Source organism: Penicillium manginii, assembly GCF_028828005.1.
Source record: "Penicillium manginii strain IBT 31320 chromosome Unknown utg000009l:1.0-3297300.0:1.0-3298630.0, whole genome shotgun sequence".
Classification (NCBI taxonomy): Eukaryota; Fungi; Ascomycota; class Eurotiomycetes; order Eurotiales; family Aspergillaceae; genus Penicillium; species Penicillium manginii.
Window position 1 is genome coordinate 2,053,618 of NW_026643110.1, and position 22,882 is coordinate 2,076,499.

A 22,882-nucleotide genomic window follows, 5' to 3' on the forward strand; every position below is an offset into this window, starting at 1 on the left:
TTTCAATTACACATACAGACCACAGTTACAATGGCCAAGGCCAAGGCCAGGCCAGGCCAATGCGCGCAAAGCAAAGCAAAGAAAAAAATAGAAAGGAAGCTCTGAAATTTTGGTATTATACATGTTGTAGCGCTTGAAATCATGACGACCTTCATTGTTACAGGCCCCGGATGAAATGCTCCGACCATCCGATCAAAAACGCCAACCTCCCAGAACGAGAACGCCACGAGATGAAAGATGCATCGAATATTCCCCTTGTCCTCCTTAGTTGAGGAATCCTTTGCAGCCAGTTGAACCACATAAACACGGGATACGATCATCACTACCCCACTCCCTTTCGAACTTGTAATCGTATGTGAGCTCCTCATCTAGACAGAAAAAGAATTAGCAATGTTCCCGCAAGATCGTTGTCGATGTAAGTGTATAGCTGTAGGTGTAGCTGTAGGTGTACTGTACATACCTCTCTCGATGTCTCTGAGCGCGTAAATCACAATACGTTTACTGCCATCGACCTTGATGATCTTGGCGGTACAATTGGGCGTGCAGCTATGATTGATGAACCGCGCGATTCCACCCCTCTTCGTCGCATCAATGACCGTATTCTCATCAATTCGGAACAGATAACTGCTGCCAATCCCACTCTTGAGATATCGTCGTTCTCGCATATCGGCAACTTGCTGCCGAACCTTTTCACCAACATACTCGATAATCATGTCATTGGCCGTGATATTCTCCTCGGCGTACAGGCCCCAGTTATGGATAGCAGAGCGCGCGAATCGAACAGGCTTCTTCCGTTTCTTAAGCTGGTTGAAGCGAAGAACATCGCCCTCACCACTGGACGTGGGAAGCGCCTGCTTCTGAGCATTAATGTCGGCAATGAGGCGGCGGTTGTTGACGCGGGTTGATCGCGAAGTCGATTTGGAGATCGTCTTTGCTGCTGCGATTCTGGCGGCTTCGGCCGCTGCGGCTTGCGGGTCGGCTTTGGCCATTGCCTCGCGTTCTTCGCGGGCTTTCTGGACCTTGATGCGGTGGGGAAGGTATTTCGATTTCTCCGAGTTGAGGATTCTTTTGCGGCCTTCGGTTCGCGCGGCGCCTGTGCTGTTGGGTACGTAGTAGCCCGCGATGCCGATCGAAGTGTGTATCGGGCCGCTTGTGCCGTGGTTGAGGGCCTTGATCTCTTTCTGTCGCCAGGCCCATGCTGCCAGACTTTCGATCTGGGATGCGGTTTGGTCGAGCAGGATTTGTCGGAGGAAACGGAGATCTTCGTCGTCTTTCACCAGGTGCTGCCAGCCATCCAAATCCAAGATCATAGTCTCGTCATCTTCAACTGTGGCACGTGGTTCGTCTTGGGATACGCCCCACTGAACCTCCGCCTTTGGTATATCGATAGCAGTGGGTTCTTCTTCTTCCACGGACACGTCGTCAAGCAGAACGTCTTTAACAGATGCACGCTCGGCAAGCTCGTCCTGCGGCAATTGATCAAATGAGGTAGTCTCATCCCGAGCGAGTGAGGAGTCGATGGATGGGGCAGCCTCGATATGTTTAGTACGAAGCGTCTCATCCCCTGACTCCATACCGAATAGCTCGTCATCTTGTCTTTGGCGCTTTCTCGCATCATGTTCATCAGTCAATCGTTTCCTCTTACGTCCAGGCGAGAGCGTCTCGACATCAGGAACAGAAGTATCTTCCGTAGGGGTGACATTTTTCGAGGCATCAGATTGGTATTCCTCCTCTTGATCCGACTCGGAATCCTCATCAGAACTTGCTCGACTTGGGGGCCGGCTACTCCTCTCCTCGGTATATCGAGTGAGAGGGGTACGCTGATCATCATCCGAATCGTCATCATCATGCATTTGTTGCAGGCGATGATAAAGAGGACGGATTTCCCTCTTTCGCAGAGGTTGGCGCCTTCTCTCATCCGTAAAGGCAGTGCCCGCACGGTCCGAGCCATGGGATTTGCGGATACGCGGAAGATCAAGGACATTAATGCCCGATGATCGGTGTTGATCTCGGGACTTTGAAATTTCAGATCCGGAGTCTTGGCCACCGAGCGTAGTGTCACCAGCCCCAATGCGGAACATGGGACGTTTGGTACCCTCGGGCCCGGGGATTCCCAGCTTCTCTCGCCTCGCTGCATGCTTTTCTGGATCAAGATAGTCGTATAATGTCGGTGCAGCGATCCGTGATTTGACATCTTCCAGCAATTTGTCTCTCAGATCACGGATAATAATAGAAAGAACTTCTCGGCAGGGGTCTAAGTCAAAAGCACGCTGCTTTTTCTCCTCTTCAATATCCAACTCAGCCTCTTTTCGGGCCCGGTCCTGTTTGGCCTTGGCCTTTTGCTCGGCCCGGAGCCGCTCGGGGCTTGGACTGCGCACGTAGTTGGGGTTGCCAAAAACTTGACTTTCCATGTTCATAATATAGGTAAAGAGAGGCTGCATATGACACAACCGGAAGCAGCGTGATGCTTCTTCTTCGCCTCGCCGTGAATTGTCGAAAATAATGTAATAGCCAGTCTTGTCGCAACGAATCACCTTGTAGTCGAAAAATTTGAGACGTTTCTTAAGGTGCGGAATCGTGGTTCCGAGGACAGGAACATAGCAATGGGCGATGAAGATGTAGGGTTCCCGTTTAAGTTGAGGCAATACTGGGGCCTCTTCGATTAGCGATTGCTGCACCACAGGAGATCGAACAGTGGCTCTTGGTCCTTCTGGCACAACGAGTCCAGGACGCAGAGATGACTTCCCTGAAGGACCCTTTGGCGCGGAAGGTGGTGGCTCGTTCTTTTTCGCCAGGGCTTCGACTTTGGCATCCACCGTTGTCGATGTGCTTCTGGAAGCCAGCCTCTGTGACTCGATGGTTTTCAAAGCCATGCGCTCGGAGACAATCCCATCGCGATCCAGTTCAACGCGGATCCTCTTCGTTCCGATCCGTTGTTCCTTCTTGCATTCGAAATATGCCCGCCTTGCCGAACTCGAAGCCGAGACCGGACCCGCGCCACGAAAAGAAGTCGTATCTTTATATTTGATGGAACAGATCCCCAGGAATCGGCCCGTGATGGGATCTGTGCGGTTCTTAATCTCCGCTATGTCACCGAAGCTGGAAAAGAGCGCAGTGATCGGAGCGACTGGCGTGAGGGGGTCGAAGCCCGTGACAACGACCTGAATGGGCGGACCCGGTCCAATGCTTGTCGCTGCATCATACGGCCAAGGCTTGAGGTAGTAGGGGGCGGGTCGATATTTAGCTTTTTGCTTGCAGCCGGAGCCACGGGTGTAGTTGGCGATGGCTAGGCGTGGGTCCGGAGGTCTGGCTTGGCCATTGACGAGGATATCGGTATATTCAGGTTTCTTCTTTCTCTCCTTCGAGCCCCGCTTATCTAGATCCGGGTCGTAGATTGCTTTGGAGACCTTGACCACATGATCTTGGCGAGTTTGCGATTGCGGAGTGGGCGGGGTGTGAATTGGGGTCATGGAGGATTTGGACGGTTCCAATGAGCGATCGCCATGATTATCCGGCGATCCATCTGCAGCCATTTTCGACTGCGGGCTGGTGACTTTCCGAGGCGGGGACGGTTCTGCATTTGTGAGGGGTGTCAAGGTATCAATGTGGGGATGGGTGGTCGCCGAGGCTGGGAGAAGGCCCGCGAGGTGAGATTCTTGAGGTAATGCATGTTCGGAGTTGGTCGCGCTTGGTTCTGACTCTGTTTGAACATTCACTTCCTCCCTAGCAGGGACCGACGAAGTTATAGCGGCCGGAGCGGCGGCAGATGTGGAAGTGGATATAGAGGATGCGGCGAGGGCCGGTAAAGCGGTGGTGTCGGTAGAGTCGCCATCCACATCTCTGTCTCGCCGGTCATGTCCTGCCTTGACGCGCTTACGTTGCAAAACCGAAGGAGCCGTGGGGAAGAAGTCTGCAAAGCCGGCCGAGGCGCGTGACATGGTGAGAGGTGGCTACACGCCCGAAACGACCGCGCGATCACCAGACAGCATCCTTGACCACAAGATTGTTATTGCGAGCTCATATGACCGGGAGAAGCGTCCCAGCGCAGCAAGCGGCGATAATTGGGACGAGGAGATGAAAATGGAGAAAGGGGTAACAAAGGAGCCGCGCAGGATGCAATTCGCGCGGTCTTGTCAAAAGGTTTTTGCAGGGCAGCGCGCGCGACTGAAGGGGGAGGCGGTGAGGTAGAGTGGGGGAGTTGACCGCCTTGATGAGGTAATGAGGTTTAGCTGTAAGGCAGTAAGGCATTAAGGCAGTAAGGTGTCGACCCGACTAATATTATCTGACTAAGACTGGATGTCATCTTTTTGCCTCAGGCATCCAGGCACAAAACAAACAATGCAAATACGGAAAAAAAATAAAGAGACAAAGCGGTCGGTCTAATTTGCTGTCCGTGGATCTCTCTCTCGGACTAAAGATCCCTTTTACGCTTCTTTCATTGTAGCACTAGTCTGCATGATGAGGCAATGTTGAAAGAAAGAATGACAGGGAAAGAATGACTAGGAAAAAAAAAAAAAAAAAAAACAAGGTTTGACCATTGCCATGCAGAAATCCATCGCCATCTCCGAAAGGGGTGGCTTAGCAGGGCAAAAATAGCATCAATGGTGCCTCCATTATGGGGGAGGGGGGGCAATAGCCGGGTGGAATGGGTCAATGTCTCTGATAGTAAAAATAAACATATCAATTTGCCGTTCCCCTGGAAGCGAATTCGGTTCCTGAGTTCAAGTTTGACCAGCAGTCTACTACTAAGTACTCCGTACCTAGGTACCTCATGACATTCATGATAAAATCCGAAACATATTCCAAGTTTTCTGTACCTGGGTTTGGAAAGAGGGGTTCACGTTTCGATAGGGTTCCACTCAATTGATGATTTTATTGTTATTGTTATGATTATTGTTATGATACATAGAAAACAAAACAAAAAAAAAAAGAATCACGGAACACGGAGTTCCCATAAATTCTCAATTTTCTCCGATTCACTCACTTATTTCTCACTAGCCTTACTCAGAAGTGGGGAGCTGAAGGGGATTTCCATGGGAAGTACCAATGGAGTACCATCTGAGACATGTGCATTGGCCCGGCAGCTTCCCTGTGGATTGAGGGGAGCTAATAATATCGCCCCTCCCTTCTTGCCCTTCTTGCTCTTCCCCCCTCTATAAATACGATTCAGCCTCTGCTGTTGTCTTTCTGAAACTCTCTCCCCCTCCTCCTTCAACTCTTCTCTCTTCATCACTTTCTCCTCCCCCATTAAATCAATTACCAACCTAATTTATCCCCTTTTATAATCCTCTTTGTTTTTTTGCCCATCATGTGGTATGTGGCAATCTCTCCTTCTCTCTCTTTTCCCCACTTTGCGGTGTGATGATGGCTAACCTTGCAATCTCAGTGGAATCTTTGGCTACATCAACTACCTGGTCGAGCGGGACCGCCAGTTCATCATTGACACACTTCTCAATGGTGAGTGAAGGATTTCTTTGATAGTTGGCTTTTCTCCATCTTGACTCCCCCCCGCTAACGTGTTCTCTTTCCTCCCCCTCTAGGTCTGTCCCGACTGGAATACCGCGGCTACGATTCCGCTGGTATGGCCGTGGATGGTGACAAGAAGAACGAAGTCCAAGCTTTCAAGGAGGTTGGCAAGGTCGCTAAGCTGAGGGAACTCATTGCCGAGAGCAAGCCCGATATGACCAAGAGCTTCGAGTCCCACGCTGGTATCTCTCACACTCGTTGGGCTACCCACGGCACACCTACTCGTCAGAACTGCCACCCCCACCGGTATGTGATTACTAGCAGAAAGCTCAAGTCATATTGTATTGTTACTAACAAAAGCCATTTACACAGATCTGATGCCAACTGGGAGTTCGCTGTCGTCCACAACGGTATTATCACCAACTACAAGGAATTGAAAGCCCTTCTGGAGTCCAAGGGCTTCCGCTTCGAGACTGAGACCGATACTGAGTGCATTGCCAAGCTCGCCAAGTACCTCTACGATCAACACCCAGACATCGAATTCACTGTCCTGGCCAAGGCTGTGATCAAGGAGCTCGAGGGTGCTTTCGGTCTGCTGCTCAAGTCCGTCCACTACCCCCATGAGGTTATCGCCGCCCGCAAGGGTTCCCCCGCTGGTCATCGGTGTGCGTACCTCCAAGAAGATGAAGGTTGACTTTGTCGATGTCGAGTACTCCGAAGAGGGTGCTCTTCCTGCGGAGCAGGCCTCCCAGAACGCTGCCATCAAGAAGTCCTCTGCTAGCCTTCTGGCTCCCCCTGACAAGTCCCTGCTGCACCGCTCCCAGTCCCGGGCTTTCCTTTCCGATGACGGTATTCCTCAGCCGGCTGAGTTCTTCCTGTCTTCCGACCCCTCGGCCATTGTCGAGCACACCAAGAAGGTTCTCTACCTGGAGGATGATGACATTGCTCACATCCACGAGGGTCAGCTGAACATCCACCGTCTGACCAAGGATGACGGTACCTCCAACGTCCGTACCATCCAGACCATTGAGCTGGAGCTGCAGGAGATCATGAAGGGCAAGTTCGACCACTTCATGCAGAAGGAGATTTTCGAGCAACCCGAGTCCGTTGTCAACACCATGCGTGGTCGTCTCGATGCTGTCAACAAGAAGGTTACCCTGGGTGGTCTTCGCCAGTACATCTCCACTATCCGTCGCTGCCGTCGTATCATCTTCATTGCCTGCGGTACTAGCTACCACTCTTGCATGGCTGTCCGTGGTGTCTTCGAGGAGTTGACTGAGATCCCCATCGCTGTCGAGCTGGCCTCGGATTTCCTGGACCGACAGGCACCTGTCTTCCGTGATGACACCTGTGTCTTCGTCTCCCAGTCTGGTGAGACTGCCGACTCCCTGATGGCCCTCCGCTACTGCCTGGAGCGCGGTGCCCTCACCGTCGGTGTGGTCAACGTCGTTGGATCTTCTATCTCCCTCCTGACCCACTGTGGTGTCCACATCAACGCCGGTCCCGAGATCGGTGTCGCCTCTACCAAGGCTTATACCTCGCAATTCGTTGCCATGGTCATGTTCGCTCTTTCTCTTAGCGAGGACCGAGCCTCCAAGGCCAAGCGCCGCGAGGAGATCATGGAGGGTCTCGCCAAGATCTCAGAGCAATTCCGTGAGATTCTCAAGCTGAACGAATCCATCAAGGACATGTGCGCCAAGTTCTTCAAGGACCAGAAGTCCCTGCTGCTCCTTGGCCGTGGTGCTCAGTTCCCCACTGCTCTGGAGGGTGCCCTGAAGATCAAGGAGATCTCATACCTTCACTGCGAGGCCGTTATGTCTGGTGAGCTGAAGCACGGTGTTCTGGCCCTCGTTGACGAGAACCTGCCTATCATCATGATCCTCACCCGTGACAACCTCTTCACCAAGTCCCTGAACGCATACCAGCAGGGTGAGTAAACCATTCCTCTAACCAAGTCAAGCCATATTTTCCCAAGAATCACCAGCTAACATTTTATTTCCAGTCATTGCTCGTGGTGGCCGTCCCATTGTCATCTGCAACCCCGAGGACCCCGAGTTCTCCTCCGCGCAGACCGAGAAGATCGCCGTCCCCAAGACCGTTGACTGCCTCCAGGGTCTGTTGAACGTTATTCCCCTGCAGCTGGTTTCCTACTGGCTCGCCGTCGGCGAGGGTCTCAACGTCGATTTCCCTCGTAACCTGGCCAAGTCGGTTACTGTCGAATAAACATGGGTAGAAAGAGGGCTTCCTCTGGAGTAAACGACTGCGATGATCTTGATATCTTTAGGTGTTTCTTAGCTTTGCTGTCTTATTCCAAATTCAAATTTCTTTTTGTTCTCTCAATCCAGTCCAGCATGAAGTATCATCAAGTAATCCATGTGTAATCCAAGTGTAATCTGTGAAATTCCATCCCTGTCCTCCGTGGCCACTCTCCATTTTGCCGTATTCGGCCACACCCTCCGCCTTCCCCCACCAAATGCGGGACGGATGTTTTCTTCCCCCTTGTACATTGTAACCAACTCTCCGCCCCATTCCATCCCGGGCAAACAACAATCCCATTCTCAATCTCACTCTGATCTAAATATACACCCACATCCACAATGACACCCATCAAAGGTCCCGGAGCAGCCCAATCCCACGACGGTACGCACCTTCCAACGTCATCCCCCCCCCCGCACCGCACCGCATCGCACCACCTAACAGCCCGACCTAGGAACCGGCCTCCGCGTCGCAATCATCCACGCAAGATGGAATGAGCAAATCATTGAGGCTCTCGTCTCCGGCGCAAAGAAGCAACTCCTCGCCGCCGGCGTGACGGAAGAGAACATCACCGTCGAAACCGTTCCCGGCAGTTACGAATTGCCCATCGGTGTTCAGCGGTAAGTTCAAGCTCGCCACGCCAGCCATATATACCTAGCTACCTCTGTATATATATATAATACTTCGCTAACTCACCCCAGCCTCTACGCAGCATCCCAAGTCCAAGCCTCAGCCGGTGAAGGCATCAGCGCCTCGGACCTCCTCTCATCCAGCACGACAGACCTTAAGACGACCGCGACGACCGCGCCGAAGAAAGCCTTCGACGCCATCATCGCCATTGGCGTGCTGATCAAGGGCGCGACGATGCATTTCGAGTATATCGCTGACGCGGTTAGTCACGGGCTTATGCGGGTGCAGCTTGATTCGGGCGTTCCGGTTATCTTTGGCCTTTTGACTGTTCTTACTGAGGAGCAGGGTCTTGAGCGGGCGGGGTTGGGAAGCAGTGGGATGCATAATCATGGTGAGGATTGGGGGAGTGCGGCTGTTGAGTTGGGTGTTAAGAGGAGGGAGTGGTTGGAGGGGAAGATTAACTAGACTAGATTAATCTAGGTCTAGATCCAGATCTAGAGTTCAATTGAAGAAAACCCGCTTGGGGTAAGAAAGAAACGGGGTGAAGCTTGACAAGCTTGTTGTGTATTGTTTACGCAGCAGAAATCATAAAAATAACCTTAGCGCAAGATTCTTATCTATTACGCGATATCTACCTTACTCCTCCATCTTCTCCTCTTCGTCCTCGTCCTCGCCCTCCAAGGCCCTTCTCGCAGCCTTCTCCGCCTCCTCGCGCAATTCCTTGGGGACTTCCTCATGGCGGCCCTTAGTCGGACCATCAACCGAGGAAATCCATGACATCTCGAGCTCGAATTCCTTGTCCTTGCTATCCTCGTGCGCGACGTAGATGATCCGAGCTGCTTCCTTCACGCCGTCCGCGAGTGAGAGGTTGCCGGAGCTTAGGTCGAGTTTTTCCAGTTCGGCTTTCGCGGCTTGTCGGCCTTTACCGGTTGCTGCGCCGTAATAGCCCTAGATTAGATGCCGCGTTAGTATCGAATCGAATCAAATCAATTGGCGTCAACCAAGTTCCCGCACCACGTAGGGTGTCAGGGTTGAGCTAGCTGGGATAAGGTGCTGCCTACCCAATAGAGTCCACTGGGCTCAATCATGTATAGTCCCGGACCACCACCCTTAGCACCCTCGACCTTGCCGCCAGAACCAGAGGCCGGCCCGGTGCCGACCTGGCCGTCGACTGCTAGTTCTGCCTCGCTGTCCCAGCCGCCGACGATGGCGGTTGTGCCGAATGGTCGTACGCTTGAGTAGAGTGTGTAGGCTTGTACGTAGCCGCCGAGGCGGTTGGCGAGTGCGGAGGTCGGGATGGGTCCCTTGTAGACGCCTCTCCAGGAGGAAGCTTCGTCTCGGGCTCTGGAAACGAAATGGCGGCCGTCGGGGACGAGGCCAGCAGAAACCTGTAAGAAAATGGGGAGTTAGAAAGCAGTCGCATGGACAAGCAAGGCTCTCGGGTGTGGGATTGGATTGGATTGGATTGCCAGGGCCGTCCCGATTCGATTCGATTCGACTCGACTTCCGGGATGGGGTCGATAGGTGAGCTTACAATTCCGACATGACGATCGACGGTCGCGATTCTCTTATTAGCGCCGGGCTTCAGGAGCTTGCTCGTGATGATCTTTTCCACTGCCAACACAACACCGTCCTTGCATCGGATGCCGACAGCTGTGCCTCCGTTCTCGACAGCCTTCACGGCGTATTCAACCTATGCAGTCCCCATCGTCAGCTAGGAAGCTTCCCTCGAGCTTGGGAAAACCTGGCGTGTAGGTTCGCTTACCTGGAAATTGCGGCCATCGGGCGAAAAGACCGAGTTGGAAAGGTCGTAGCCCGTACCAATTGACGTCTATGTACCAGCCTCATTAGTCTCGGAACGCGAGAACACCGAATCAAACCAGAAAAGAACAGGGACAGACCATGATCGTAATGTATGAAATGTGAAAGAGCTCCTAAATTGTATTGGACGCTAGGTGGGAAACAAATGGAGCTTGGAGGAAGGAGGTCGCGATGATGGAAGATAGCTCTCACTCTCTCTCTCTCTTCCGCTCTCCAGCCAGCAGCCAGCTTGCGTCACGGGGTTAATCATGTGACCATATCAGACAAGCGCGGCCCAACGGGGAAATGGTCACTTTCTTAGGCATCTAGCGGGGATCGGGGGGGTAAATGGAGGGGGGGGTTTATTTTTTTTTATAAATCCTGATTCTTGTTTTCTCTTGCGCACATTCAGATTCCCGCTTTTGCATCTATTCACAGCAGGACTGTGTTTCCCCGGTATTTGGAATCTGTACTATTTACATCTATCTATTCTCATCTCCTCCTACGATACCCTACCCTATCCTTCAACATTCGATCGTGTATTCTTTTTTCTTTCTCCTTTCGGAAATACACAAAACAGAGACCGCCATGTCTTCTTCGATCTTACACCAGTGTCCCTCCTGCGGCCATATTTCAGATATCTCTCAGTCCCTGGCTGCATTTATCGAGAACCCTCACTGTACCCAGGTAGTCTTGTCTTGTCTCCTGACTTACTCCAAACCCCCATGACCAGGACACAACAGCCTGACGAGGCCCATCTCTGTTTTAGTGCGGAATGTCAGCGTCAGAAAGCAGCAGCAAGATCCAAGATGAGTTGGCAATGCTATTCGACCGCCAAATGACCATGAGCATGACACCCACACACGACGAAGCAATCCCGATATCCCAACCGAACCAGAACCAGAACCAAAACCTCACCTACAGCATAACACAGCACTACAATCACTCAGCGCACGTAGCCTCATCAGCCCCAACAACCTCAACCCTACAAGCAACCAACCAAGCAGACTCACTGGCGCCGGTGCAAGATATCCACGCCGTCCTCCGGCACAACGGCCTAGACCCCGCTACCTTTTCCGTGGGCCAGCTCGAACTATTCCGGAACGCGGACGCAGCGCAGCAACAGCGTTTAATCCAGACTTGGCAGTTCTATAGCACGCCGCACTCGTCTCCGTTGCAGGATATGGACATGAATGACGACGCAATGGCGGAGTTTGTCGAGTATCATGGCGAGCAGGCGGAGCCGTATATGAGTTCTGGGTATGGAGTGGAAGCGGTGGAAAATGCTTCGCCGGTGGAACCTTCGACTGGAAAGCCGTATGACTCTTCTACGGATCCAGTGTATAGGGGGGCGCAGGAGTGGTGGGAGATGCCAAGGACTAGTAGTATGGAGTCGCAGTATGGGTTATTCGAGGAGCGGAGTCGGCATTACTCGAACTCGGACTCGACATGGCAGCCGCAGGTGGGACGGTGCTTCCACTGAACTGGTTGGTCATGACCAGGAGGGGGGGGGGGGATTCAATGATAGCGTTGGTTTGTTAATCACGGCTTTAGCTACAGTTTGTTTTAACTTTTACTCGATCTTAGGCAACGGAAGTACAGCACAGCATACATAGTACAGTACAAGAGCTAGACGAGTTGTCATTACTGAAGGACAGAGGGAAGAATCGCATCAAATTGACCACATGGATCATGAATTCTGTAAGTTTTCATAGATACGTAGATCGACATAAGTCAAAATCATAACAAATGCACTACACTGCACAGCACAGGCAGAGAGTAATAAACAAGAGTAGAAGAGAAGAGAATAGAATAGTGGCGCCACAGCCAAAAGGATAAATGAGCGTGCGCCATGGCCAGATCACGTATTCGCCTAACCCTCAAGTTCCCTTGAAGTCGCGTATCGAAACATGGGCCGTCGAACTAGCCCATTCCAGCACTGGGGCTGACTGAATGACATCGCCGCGGAAACTTGTGTTGTATTGACTGCGAAACCGGGTCAGTATGGAGTAAATCGATTGAATGGAAGAAGACGTACAATTTACTCCTCATCATCGAGATCAGCCATGGCATCGGCAAGAGCCTCAGCAGAGCGCTTAACCTCGTCAACGGCCTCGGCAGCACGCTTAACCTTGTAGCAGCCCTGGCCGGGGTGGCCACACCACTTCTGAAGAGCAGCGGGGTGAGCCTCGGCCATAGCTTCGGCGAGAGCGTCGGCGGAACGCTTAACGTCGCCAGTGACATCGGCGGTGCGCTTCATCATGTAGCAGCCCTGACCGGGGTGACCACACCACTTCTGAAGACCGCGAGCAGCGACGGCCTGGGTGGAGCAAGCGACCATAATGGCGAGAGCGACGGAGTAGAACTTCATCTTGATGGATTGGTGGAAAAAGAATTGAAGTGGGTGGATTGGAAAGAATGGATAGATCGAAAGCCGGGCGAAGATGGGATTTTTGCTGGAGATGGATGCGATGAAGAAGATGTAGATGTGCTGGATGACAGCCGGTATTTATATACGCATCGTTGGATGGTAGAGCTGAAGCTTTAGACTCATGGTTGAAGTTTAGCTCAAAGGAGCTATTGAGGTCTGAATTGGGATGATGTGCCAGCAATTGGGATATGTGGTAGTGGGTTGATGAAAGAGTGTTTGCCTGAGCTGGCTTTGAGAGCCTGCTCAAGTTAATGGTTTGCGTATTGAGAAATCATCCATGATTGGGGGATAGGCGTGAATACACTGTGTTAATAGTGAAGGCATTGGAGATGGCGTTTCAAAAGTTCTAGAGTTGTCGAGGGGAGTAATTGAGGAGGTGGACTCTTTGACGGGAAGTCCACGTGTTGTGGAGGTAGCTGCAGGTGTTGACCGGAAACGGGACTCAATAGGGAGGGAAGAGGGTGTCAATAGGTATTATATGTATTGGTGGTATTGAGTGGTACTGATAGGGTACTGACGAGGTAAATATCGAAATATACTATGCTAATAAATATACTATACTATGTTATAGTAAATCTGTCATAATATAGTCAATATACTAGTATACTATACTATACTCCTACGGAGTATACTACGAGTAGATAAGATCGGGCCGGCGCTAACCAGAGTCGCGCGATGCCGAGTCCTCCGGGCCTTTTCTATCCGGTTTTTCCTGCCGCCCCATTTCTCCTCCCCTGCACTCCCCTCCAAACCACCCACTTCAAGGACTTACGGACCACAGTCAAAGAACCTGAAAATGTTCTCCAGAACGGCCCAGCCCGCCCGGGTATGTGAAATCCTTTCTCTACGAGCTCTGCTCCTCCCGGTCGCGTCGCGATTGTAACTGACCTCTTCAGACCCTGCTTCGCAGCGCCTCCGTGGCCCCTACCGCCGGTCGCTCCATTGCTGCGAGATGTATGCTATGCCATTGACCCCCGAGAATACTCTTTGGATTTGAATTCGAATTTTTTGTGGCTAATATCTTGCGACCCAGCCTTCGCCACCGTCCAGTCCGATATCTTCAAGCCTACCAAGTATGGTGGCAAGTACACCGTGACCCTCATTCCCGGTACGTTCGACCAACGCTTCTTCTTTTCCTTCTAAATCGACTCAATAATTACCATTGATCATTGTTGGAGTACGACTGCATGGGCTGGCGAACCGGTCGCTGATATTTTGCTGTTTTAGGTGACGGAATCGGTGCCGAAGTCGCCGAATCGGTCAAGACCATCTTCAAGGCCGACAACGTCCCCATCGAGTGGGAGCAGGTCGATGTTTCCGGTGTCGACACCGGCAACAAGCACTCGGAGGAGCTGTTCAGAGAGTCTCTCGCCTCCCTCAAGCGCAACAAACTCGGTCTGAAGGGTATCCTTCACACCCCCGTCGAGCGCTCGGGCCACCAGTCTTTCAACGTCGCCCTCCGCCAGGAGCTCGACATCTACGCCTCGATCTCCCTGATCAAGAACATCCCCGGCTACAACACCCGCCACAAGGATGTCGACATGTGCATCATCCGTGAGAACACCGAGGGTGAGTACTCCGGTCTGGAGCACCAGTCCGTCCAGGGCGTCGTCGAGTCCCTGAAGATTATCACTCGCGCCAAGTCCGAGCGCATTGCCAAGTTCGCCTTCAGCTTCGCCCTCGCCAACAACCGCAAGAAGGTCACCTGTATCCACAAGGCCAACATCATGAAGCTGGCCGACGGTCTCTTCCGCAGCACCTTCCACAAGGTCGCGGAGAACTACCCCACCCTGGAGGTGAATGATATGATTGTCGACAACGCCTCCATGCAGGCTGTCTCCCGTCCCCAGCAATTCGATGTGCTGGTCATGCCTAACCTTTACGGTGGCATTCTGTCCAACGTTGGTGCTGCCCTTGTCGGTGGTCCCGGTGTTGTTCCTGGCTGCAACATGGGCCGTGACGTTGCTGTCTTCGAGCCTGGTTGCCGTCACGTCGGTCTGGATATCAAGGGTAAGGACCAGGCTAACCCCAGCGCCATGATCCTTTCTGGATCCATGCTGCTCCGCCACCTTGGTCTGGATGACCACGCCAACCGCATCTCCAAGGCGGTCTACGATGTTATCGGAGAGGGGTAAGTTTGCTGCATTGCCGAGTCGCTGCTTCTTTTTCCCATGACCCAATGCTAACAATCCCACAGACAGACACGGACCCGCGACATGGGTGGTCAGGCTACCACTCACGAGTTCACACGCGCTGTCCTCGACAAGATGGAGGCTGCTCTGTAAATTTGAACATCGTCACTTCCCATCACCACCATCCCACCCACTACCGCTACGACTGACGGTGGCTCCGGTTTATCTTGACCTTCCCGCAGTTGATCATGATCCTGCAGGAACCGGGTAGACCGGTGCAATCCTCAATTATGTATTATCTCCCTTTCTCTATTTGACTCGCGATGTCCCTTGGCAAGTTACAGCAATAGACAACTTTTTGCATTGATGAACAACTATCCGTATTTTGTAAATGTAAATGTAACTGTAATTTGATATGCCGCCCAGTCCAGGGCAGCCCAGTAAATAAAATCATATAAGGTCTTAAGTGGCATTGTCATGACATTCCCCGTAGAACAGAGCAGAGCAGAGCCACCAGGCCCAATTGAATTTTGTAGGGGTATCGTGTGTTGGTAAGTGAAAGTGAAAGTGAAAGCGAAAGGGCAAAAGGACATCGAAAGGAACTTCCAGCAGAGCAGAGCATAGCCCCAAAGTCCCCATGTCCATGTCCATGTTTTCTCAAAAAACAATCCGTCTCTTCCGACCCGTATACTTCGAATTAAGCTTCACAACCTTCCCCTTCTTCTCCTGCTGATCCTTCTTCTTCATAATCCACGCCCGATCGCCCTTCCTCGGCGCCCTGCCCTTATTAATCTCCGCCGCCTTCCTCCTCGCGTCCAAAACACTAACATCATCCATCCCATTGACAACGCCAGTAATATCCCCCTGCAACCCACCCCCACCAACAGTAAGAACAAGGTAAAGCTTCGCATTCTTAGTCCCGGGGTCATCTTCAAGCATACCAGCGCCAAACCCAGCCTTGATAGCCGCCTGGCTAATCATACTCCGCTGAATATCATTTTTAGGATAAAACTGGCAAACCGCCCGACCCCCCCGTCTAAGCGACGCATAAAGGCCCTCGAAAAACCGCTTCAAACGGCCTTCCGGACTCACGTCTGAAGTCTCGGCGTTACACAGCCACTGGATTGCAGAGATGGAGATCGCGGCGTCAAATGAGCCGGGTCGGAAGGGTACGCCTTGTCCGATGTCGGCGAGGAATAGGTCGCCCTCGACTTCGCGCTGTAGTGCGACGTCGAGCATGGAGGGCGAAACGTCCATTCCGACCCATGTGTGCGGTCCGCCGTGTTCGGGCTCTTCTTGCGAGAGGATTTCGCCGCTTAGACCTGAGCCGCAGCCGATGTCTAGGATGAAGGAGGGTGATTTCAGGTCTAGGAGTTCGAGGGCTCGGTGGGTCATGTCTGCTTGGATGTTCCGGATTCGGGAGGAGGTTGTGTATTTGCGGGATTCATTGTCGTTGTAGAAGAGGTCTGGTGGGCTGGAGGGAGTTAGCTTTTTCCCTCTCGTTTCTTTGCGTGGAGCATTGCGTCTAGATCGTACAGGATATCTTCGGGGCGCGACATGGCTGCGTTTTGTGTGTGTGTTTAGCTGTGTGAAAATGGAATTGGATAAGATCTTGAAATTCCCAGGATCTTTTTTTTTGCGATTGGAGTGGGGGGGCGGTGGCCTCAGGCAGAAATTGTACCCGAAAGCGTCATCATTGATGAACTTCATAAAGTCAAGGTGTCCTCCTTCTACAACCCACCCAATTCCCTCCATCCCGCCATTTCTTTCACCATGTGGATTCTACCACTGGTAGGGTATCTCGGGGTAATAGTAGGATTTTCATTCCTAACCCTCGCCATCGGTCCGTCACTCTAATCCCATCCAGTCTCTCTCTCTTTCCAGTATCTACTATTTACTAACACCACTCCAGCATCGGGCCTCTACTATCTCTCCGAACTAGTCGAAGAACACACAGTCCTAGCCCGAAAACTCCTAACCCGCCTAATCTACGCCATAATCACCGTCCAAGTGCTGCTGACTTTAATCGACGGATTCCCACTCTTCCTCTCCGCCCTCGCCATCGGCTCACACCTCGTCTACGCCAGCAATCTGCGCCGCTTCCCAATCGTCAAACTATCCGACCCCCTCTTCCTCCTATCCTGCATCCTGGTCCTTCTAAACCACTGGCTATGGTTCCGCCACTTCTCCAAGCCGCCAACCCCGTCGCCCAGCCGCGCGGGTGATAGTAACTGGCGCCAGCCGTACTCGGTCAGTTACGCGGATATGCCTTCGTTCTCCGAGGTGGCGAGTTACTTCGGGCTGTGTGTGTGGTTAGTTCCGTTTGCGCTGTTCGTCAGTTTGAGTGCTGGCGAGAATGTCTTGCCGAGCATGGGGTCGGAATATGCGACTGCTACTGCTAGTGCGAGTGCTAGTGCGCCCAGGGGCGCTGGAGGAATGGGTCACAGTCGTGGATTCTCGGATGGGAGGTCTAAGAATAAGGGGATGGCTAAGGCTTTGGTTGATAATGCTTCGGATTGGGTGAGGGAGAGTGGGGAGGTTATGGGGTTTTGGAGGGGTGATCAGTCGAAGAGGTTTTGAGTGCGCCTTTTTACACTTTGCTGCAGACTCGGAGTATCTATTTGTCTGATGATGTGAAATGAGCCTGAAGTACCCCAGGTATAAAGTATACATATGTCCAGTTCAGATACATGTCAACGAAAGTAAATGATTTAGTCAAGCTCTTTTCCTGGGCTGTGCTGTACTGTAGCTACGAACGATGACGGTGGGAAATCTGAGCCGTGAAGAGTGGTATAGATTCAAGTTCCAGAAAGATGTCAAAAATAACTTGAAAATGAAGAGAGACCTGTAGGAAGAAAAAGAAGGTGGATAGAAAAAAGAAAACTTCATCAAAAAGCGGCAAAAGAAAAGAAGAAAAGAAACGAAGAAGAAAAAGAAGAAAAAAGGGAGTGAAGAAAAGAAAAGAAAAAGGGGGTATAACGATAAATCAAATAGAGATTTCCAACGTCAACATAGGCCATATTGCAACCTCATCCTAATTACCATTATCATTAAAAAAAAGGCATTTCCCTCACGACTTGTTGCTTGTTGCATTGCCTTGCAATGCCAATCGGTGGGTACAAAAAATCATCTCATTCCGCGTGCAAATCGTGAATAAATCAATGGGAGGGGGAGGGCAAGTATAGCTCGGAATATAGAGAGGAACGGCCGAAGCAAGCCAGTGCTCGAAAATGTGGAATATGGCGAGGCAAATTTTGCCCATGTAGAGTATGCGTGTCATTTATCTGCCCTGCTGGTGTGTGTAATCATCAGGTGCGTCTAGGCATCACTGGTCAGTAAAAGCGAAAAGGAAACACCATCAAGTAGACGTACAGTTTTCCATAAATAGCATCGAGCTTTCACGTCTTTTTGTCTTGGCTGAACGCGTGTCATCGGGGCTAGATAACATTCCGTTCAACGAAGAAAATGGAGCATCAGCCCCGGCCCCGGCCCCGGCAGCATGTTGGTTGTAAATGTCCGGTCCAGGTCCAGATCTGGATGCTTGCTGATGCTGATGCTGATGCTGATGTTGATGCTGATCGTAGCTTGGCTGCATAGAGATGAAGCCCGTATCATTGGGATTGTGAGCTCGGGACGGATCATAACCGCCCTGCTGTGCCTGTGCATGCTGTACATCGCCCGCACCCGGGCCTCTGAACGAGGTCTGGTTATAAGAAGGGGTAGGTATATCCGAGAACATCTGATGACGGGGAGAGCGGACATCATCCGCAGATAAACTGTTGTCAACAGTCAACTCTACAGACGGAACGGACGTAGCTCCGGCGTCACCGAAGATACTTTCGAAATCGGTGAGGAACATGGAGAAAACGGGGGCCGGGATATTGAGCGTAGGAGCGAAGACGATTCCGACATTTCGAACTGTCATCTTGTTCACGTCGGAGTTGTTGACGATTTCAATCAGGAATAGCGATAGAGCGCGGAGCAGGGACAGATTCGGGCGCGGGAGTCGATGGATCAGTGCGTTGAATGCGTAGATCTTCTTCTGCTTGTCGTCGAGTTCAAGGACACGGAGGAAATCCAGGTGCAGTTCACGAGTAAGAACAGTCGTCGGAAGTTCGCGGAGATATTGCTTGAACAGAGAAGCAACAGCATGGACATCGTAATACTGATCCCCGGTCAAAAAGTCCACATCACCCTCATTATTGAATCGTTCTTTCAAGCCCTTGATAACAACATTCGATCCGCTGAGCCGGAAAATACCTTCCTCCAGAGCGGCATCCTTGGCAGTCAAATATTCAATGCAGCGATAGACGACCGCAGGTAATTCAGACTCCATCACGCCGCGCGGTGGACACTCTGCCACGGCTTCTGCCAACGGAATACCAAACACGGCCCGGACGGGTTCCTTGTTCTCAGCTTGGGCGATGCTTGCCGCCGTGCCATCAGCATCAACTTGCGCGGCTAGGTCGAAAGAAGACCTTGTCCGGAAACCCCAGATACTGCGTTTCTTCTCCTTCGTTGATGTTTTTGGCTTGTTTCCCCATGCTCCGACGTCCTGGATGATGGAGCCGTTCGTTGGACCGGAGATTATTTTCGGAGACTGTGGCGGCGCGTCGATGACTTGGTTCAGATCGCGGAAGTCTGTTGACAAGGCGGCTGGGATGCGAGGTGAACGAGGGGCGTGGTCAAGAGAGGAGCCAAGGATAGGAGGGTCGGCCGCTACAGCATCATCGAAGCTGAATCCTTGAACAGGGCCCCGGGGGTCCTGCTCTGGACTTTCAACACCTCTGCCGGGACGCTTATTTCCCGGCCCATTATTGGGGTTGGCCTTGGACTGGCCCTGGACTCCTGTAGCAGCGGGTTGTTTCGCTGACGTCTGAGACTGGTGCTTTGAATGGCCATTGCCACGACTGTCATTGTCTGAGGAAGGGCTTTCAACATACTCCATCAACGCATCGACCCATCGATCACGGTCCTCGTCACTCTCAGCGCAAAGAACATGGCGAACAAGCGCGGAGGAGTCCTTCTTCTTCGGCTCCAGGATAAGGAATGCGTGGCGATATTGGTTTTCCGCGTCTTCCTCGCTGCCCGGCGGAGACTGGTTCTGACTGCTGGAGTGCTGGGACTGTTTTCCAATCTGCGCATGGTGAAGCTTGATAGTGCCCATGTGTGGACCACCCGGAGATTCAAAGTATTTCAATTCGGGTCCGTGGAGAGTAAAATAGCGAGCTTTCCAGCCGCCAAAATTCTTGCCCCGTTTGGTCAGATAACCCTCTTTTCGGGGCTTGCCATCCAGACCTCGAGACATGTCAGGCGGAGGCGTCGATTGTCCCTGGCCCTTGAGTAGATTGGTCTCGTCGTCACGGGGCTCAATGGCATCATTTGTCAAGAATTTACAGATAACCAATGCGGCTTTCTCGTCCATGGGCGTATCCAAAAGGCTCTCAAAATACAGATTCAAAGCAGCTCGTCGCGCGTCAATCTTTGCGGGGGAATGACCGCTGAAAATCGAGCGGTCTGGCAGCTTTCCGGAGAAATTTGCTAGTTGGCGGACCTGTTGGTCCAGCTGCGGGAGAGATGCAGTCACCTTTTCAACTCGCCACAATTCCGACATCTCAGAGCGAGATATTACGCTCAAGGTGAAGACTGGCTCTTCATCGAGTGGTTTGGAGGCCATATAGCTCATCCGGGAAGGTCGAAGTCGAGAAGATGACACTCGGACTTGAATCACAGGAAGCGCATTGGGCGGCAAGAGAAGACCGGGATATTCGTCGGACACTAGTCCCTGGTATATGGTGCTTTCGGGGAATTGGAGAGATCGAGGACTGTCGATTCTGACTGTGGGGTCGATCATTGGGATCGGACCCCCAGGCCTTCCAGTCTGTGGTGCCATATCGCCTGGCTGGAAAGGTGCAGGGTAATTGACTCCTCGCGGGGAAAGAGGAAGACCAGAATGGTTAAATCCGGCAGTCATGGGACTGGCCATATCTCTAGGCATTCGTGGCAGAGGTGAACCGATGGGTCGGTCTTCTGGTCGAGGGCTCATAGGTAGACCGGGGCTCTTGGGCATAGAAGCACCCGGTCGTCCATTTGGATGGTTGATTCGGGAGTTCAGGATTGAACCCATGGGCGGAGGACCGCCAACAGTTGGCGGTGATCTCGTTGCAAGGTCACGAGAAGCGGTTGCCGGGCTCGCAGATTTACCAGTTCCTTGTTGCTTGCTCGAGGCCGCAACTCCATACCCAGCTCCTCCTACGACCTCAGTATCCAGATCCTTATCCAAAGCGTCTTCTCGATCCCGATCGTCCTCCTCGCGGGTCTTCCTCCTTCCGCGCTCGTCGCTTAGTCTTTCAGCTTCTCCGGGCTCGCCGTAATCCGAATCCGAATCGGATTCCGCAAGTTCTACTCGAGCGTCTCCCGATCGAAGAGGAAGATTCAAAGGTGCGGGGGGTGGTTTGCGATTTGGCTGGGGAACTCTTTGCGCCTCACTGGTGATTGGGGAAGACGCTTCTCTTGAAGCGGCAAATCCCGCGTCTGCGGAGCGTGGGACAATAGTAGATTGACTTCCTGTCGAGCCCTTCAGTGCAGCGTCAACCTGACCGGCAGGTGAATTCTCATTATTGGGCAAGATAGCAGTTCGTGGAACCGAGGTCTCGGCAGAGGATGGAACTGGCGGGGTAGAAGACTCCTGAAGCTCCTGAAACTTCTTCTTGTATCTTTCCTTCTCCTTGAATGCGCGCTCGAGGTCCTTATTCAGGCCCAAGATCAACGTTCGTTGTTTGTCGACCAATTTCCACAATTGCGAGTTCTGGGACGCGGCTTGGTGCTTTTCCTTGAGGAGGTGCACAATGACCGCCTCCGCAGAGCCAGCAGCATTAATTAGATTCCCAATATCCGTGGGACTGAGGGAGCTCGCGTCAAATGTCGACTTTTGAGACGCGGAGGACAAGGAGGAGATGGCGGAGTCGATCGAGGAGGTGCGCGGCATGACACGGTGAGGAGTTGGGCGTTCCCCAGTCGCCGAGAGCATGGAGCTCACAGAAGAGGATGCGGAACGATCGGGCTCGGCCACGCCAGGCGGTTTCGCAACATTACCGTCACCGGGCCTGACGGAAATATCTGACAGACCCATGCTTGTCATGATGTCCGGCGAAGGGGAGGAGGTATGGGGAGGATTCGATGGTGGCGCAGGGAATGGCGCATTAGCTATACGGGAAATGGGTGAGCGGTTGGAGAAGGGAGACGGGTTCGCGGTAGATCGAGGAGAGAGAGGGCTCTGGGAGATAGGCGACTCGTTGTGGTGAAGGTAAGATTGTGGATGTGATTGTGATTGTGATTGTGATTTCGGAAGAGAGCTGGTATGCAGCGGCGACGGTGAGATATGGCGAGAACCAGGAGGTCCGGGGCGCGCAGCCACCTCCGACCGCGATCCCAAGTAATCCCGAGGGATAATCCCGCTATTCAAAGGTGGTGGGTGTTTGGGAGGCTGGTTCAAGTTTCTGGGTGAGAAGTCTTCCTCGCCTCTCTGCGACATGATTCAGGGATCATCACCTGAGGGTTCTCGTGGGGGGGCAGGGAGTGGGCGTAGTGGAAGAGGTGGGCTAGGCGGGTCCTCGGAAGGTTCAAGAGAAAGGGGGGCTTGTTTCACCCGAGATAGGTACCAGAACAGTACGGCTTTGTTCTTCAAGTTCCGATGGCGGGGGAGGAGAGTGGCAGAAGATCAACTTGAAATTGGAAAAGGGGGGGTGAGGTTCCTGTGAATCTCATTTAGTCTCGAGTTCGTTGGTGGAGCCACGACGATCCTTAGTGACAGGTAAAACCGGAAACGAGGAAATGAGTTGATCCACTTGGGTTGAGTCCTTGAATACGGATTGATTGGGTGTTTCTGAAATTTGATCAATCTAGTGGCTGTGATTGCAGGGAGGATATACACCTGGGCAACATTCTAGCAGAGGACAGGCACCCAGGTATATGTGGGTGTATAGTATACTACCCATGCAACTACTTCAAGCTCCACTGACACGAGCTAGACTAAGATCCACAAGGATGTACTACAGGGGTACATACTACCTAGTTAGGTAGTACGTATAGTTATATTTTGCACAGTCCCAACACAAAGACCTACGAGGTACAGTAGTACTGGATTTCTAAACAATAATAAAGGTCC

The 22,882-nt window shown here is 52.2% G+C and overlaps 10 protein-coding genes across 10 annotated transcripts; 5 read left to right on the forward strand and 5 right to left on the reverse strand.

Moving 5' to 3' along the window:
- Positions 1–264: 264 nt before the first annotated feature.
- Positions 265–3,938, reverse strand: set1 (histone methyltransferase SET1; the record flags this gene model as incomplete). The annotated part of the gene is made up of 2 exons (XM_057109130.1): positions 265–368; positions 461–3,938. 2 exons carry the CDS (start codon positions 3,936–3,938, stop codon positions 265–267), a joined length of 3,582 nt encoding a protein of 1,193 aa, XP_056954231.1.
- Positions 3,939–5,308: 1,370 nt separating this feature from the next.
- gfa1 (glutamine--fructose-6-phosphate transaminase (isomerizing) GFA1) lies at positions 5,309–7,689 on the forward strand (the record flags this gene model as incomplete). Its single annotated transcript, XM_057109131.1, has 6 exons — positions 5,309–5,313; positions 5,387–5,457; positions 5,541–5,772; positions 5,839–6,069; positions 6,110–7,395; positions 7,469–7,689. 6 exons carry the CDS (start codon positions 5,309–5,311, stop codon positions 7,687–7,689), a joined length of 2,046 nt encoding a protein of 681 aa, XP_056954232.1.
- Positions 7,690–8,063: 374 nt separating this feature from the next.
- Positions 8,064–8,817, forward strand: N7533_012482 (lumazine synthase RIB4; the record flags this gene model as incomplete). Its single annotated transcript, XM_057109132.1, has 3 exons — positions 8,064–8,106; positions 8,177–8,342; positions 8,424–8,817. The coding sequence occupies 3 exons, from the start codon at positions 8,064–8,066 to the stop codon at positions 8,815–8,817; spliced, it is 603 nt and encodes a 200-aa protein (XP_056954233.1).
- A 171-nt stretch (positions 8,818–8,988) lies between these two features.
- Positions 8,989–10,256, reverse strand: N7533_012483 (proteasome core particle subunit alpha 7; the record flags this gene model as incomplete). The annotated part of the gene is made up of 5 exons (XM_057109133.1): positions 8,989–9,300; positions 9,414–9,740; positions 9,887–10,045; positions 10,118–10,183; positions 10,254–10,256. 5 exons carry the CDS (start codon positions 10,254–10,256, stop codon positions 8,989–8,991), a joined length of 867 nt encoding a protein of 288 aa, XP_056954234.1.
- A 484-nt stretch (positions 10,257–10,740) lies between these two features.
- Positions 10,741–11,635, forward strand: N7533_012484 (uncharacterized protein; the record flags this gene model as incomplete). The annotated part of the gene is made up of 2 exons (XM_057109134.1): positions 10,741–10,839; positions 10,922–11,635. 2 exons carry the CDS (start codon positions 10,741–10,743, stop codon positions 11,633–11,635), a joined length of 813 nt encoding a protein of 270 aa, XP_056954235.1.
- A 558-nt stretch (positions 11,636–12,193) lies between these two features.
- N7533_012485 (mating alpha-pheromone PpgA) lies at positions 12,194–12,523 on the reverse strand (the record flags this gene model as incomplete). The annotated part of the gene is made up of 1 exon (XM_057109135.1): positions 12,194–12,523. The coding sequence occupies one exon, from the start codon at positions 12,521–12,523 to the stop codon at positions 12,194–12,196; it is 330 nt and encodes a 109-aa protein (XP_056954236.1).
- An 856-nt stretch (positions 12,524–13,379) lies between these two features.
- On the forward strand, positions 13,380–14,868 carry N7533_012486 (isocitrate dehydrogenase (NAD(+)) IDH1; the record flags this gene model as incomplete). The annotated part of the gene is made up of 5 exons (XM_057109136.1): positions 13,380–13,409; positions 13,480–13,537; positions 13,617–13,691; positions 13,811–14,714; positions 14,781–14,868. The coding sequence occupies 5 exons, from the start codon at positions 13,380–13,382 to the stop codon at positions 14,866–14,868; spliced, it is 1,155 nt and encodes a 384-aa protein (XP_056954237.1).
- Positions 14,869–15,372: 504 nt separating this feature from the next.
- Positions 15,373–16,274, reverse strand: N7533_012487 (18S rRNA methyltransferase BUD23; the record flags this gene model as incomplete). The annotated part of the gene is made up of 2 exons (XM_057109137.1): positions 15,373–16,189; positions 16,252–16,274. The coding sequence occupies 2 exons, from the start codon at positions 16,272–16,274 to the stop codon at positions 15,373–15,375; spliced, it is 840 nt and encodes a 279-aa protein (XP_056954238.1).
- A 214-nt stretch (positions 16,275–16,488) lies between these two features.
- On the forward strand, positions 16,489–17,295 carry N7533_012488 (uncharacterized protein; the record flags this gene model as incomplete). Its single annotated transcript, XM_057109138.1, has 2 exons — positions 16,489–16,558; positions 16,628–17,295. 2 exons carry the CDS (start codon positions 16,489–16,491, stop codon positions 17,293–17,295), a joined length of 738 nt encoding a protein of 245 aa, XP_056954239.1.
- Positions 17,296–17,995: 700 nt separating this feature from the next.
- Positions 17,996–22,249, reverse strand: N7533_012489 (GTPase-activating protein BEM3; the record flags this gene model as incomplete). The annotated part of the gene is made up of 2 exons (XM_057109139.1): positions 17,996–18,033; positions 18,088–22,249. The coding sequence occupies 2 exons, from the start codon at positions 22,247–22,249 to the stop codon at positions 17,996–17,998; spliced, it is 4,200 nt and encodes a 1,399-aa protein (XP_056954240.1).
- Between the last annotated feature and the right edge of the window lie 633 nt (positions 22,250–22,882).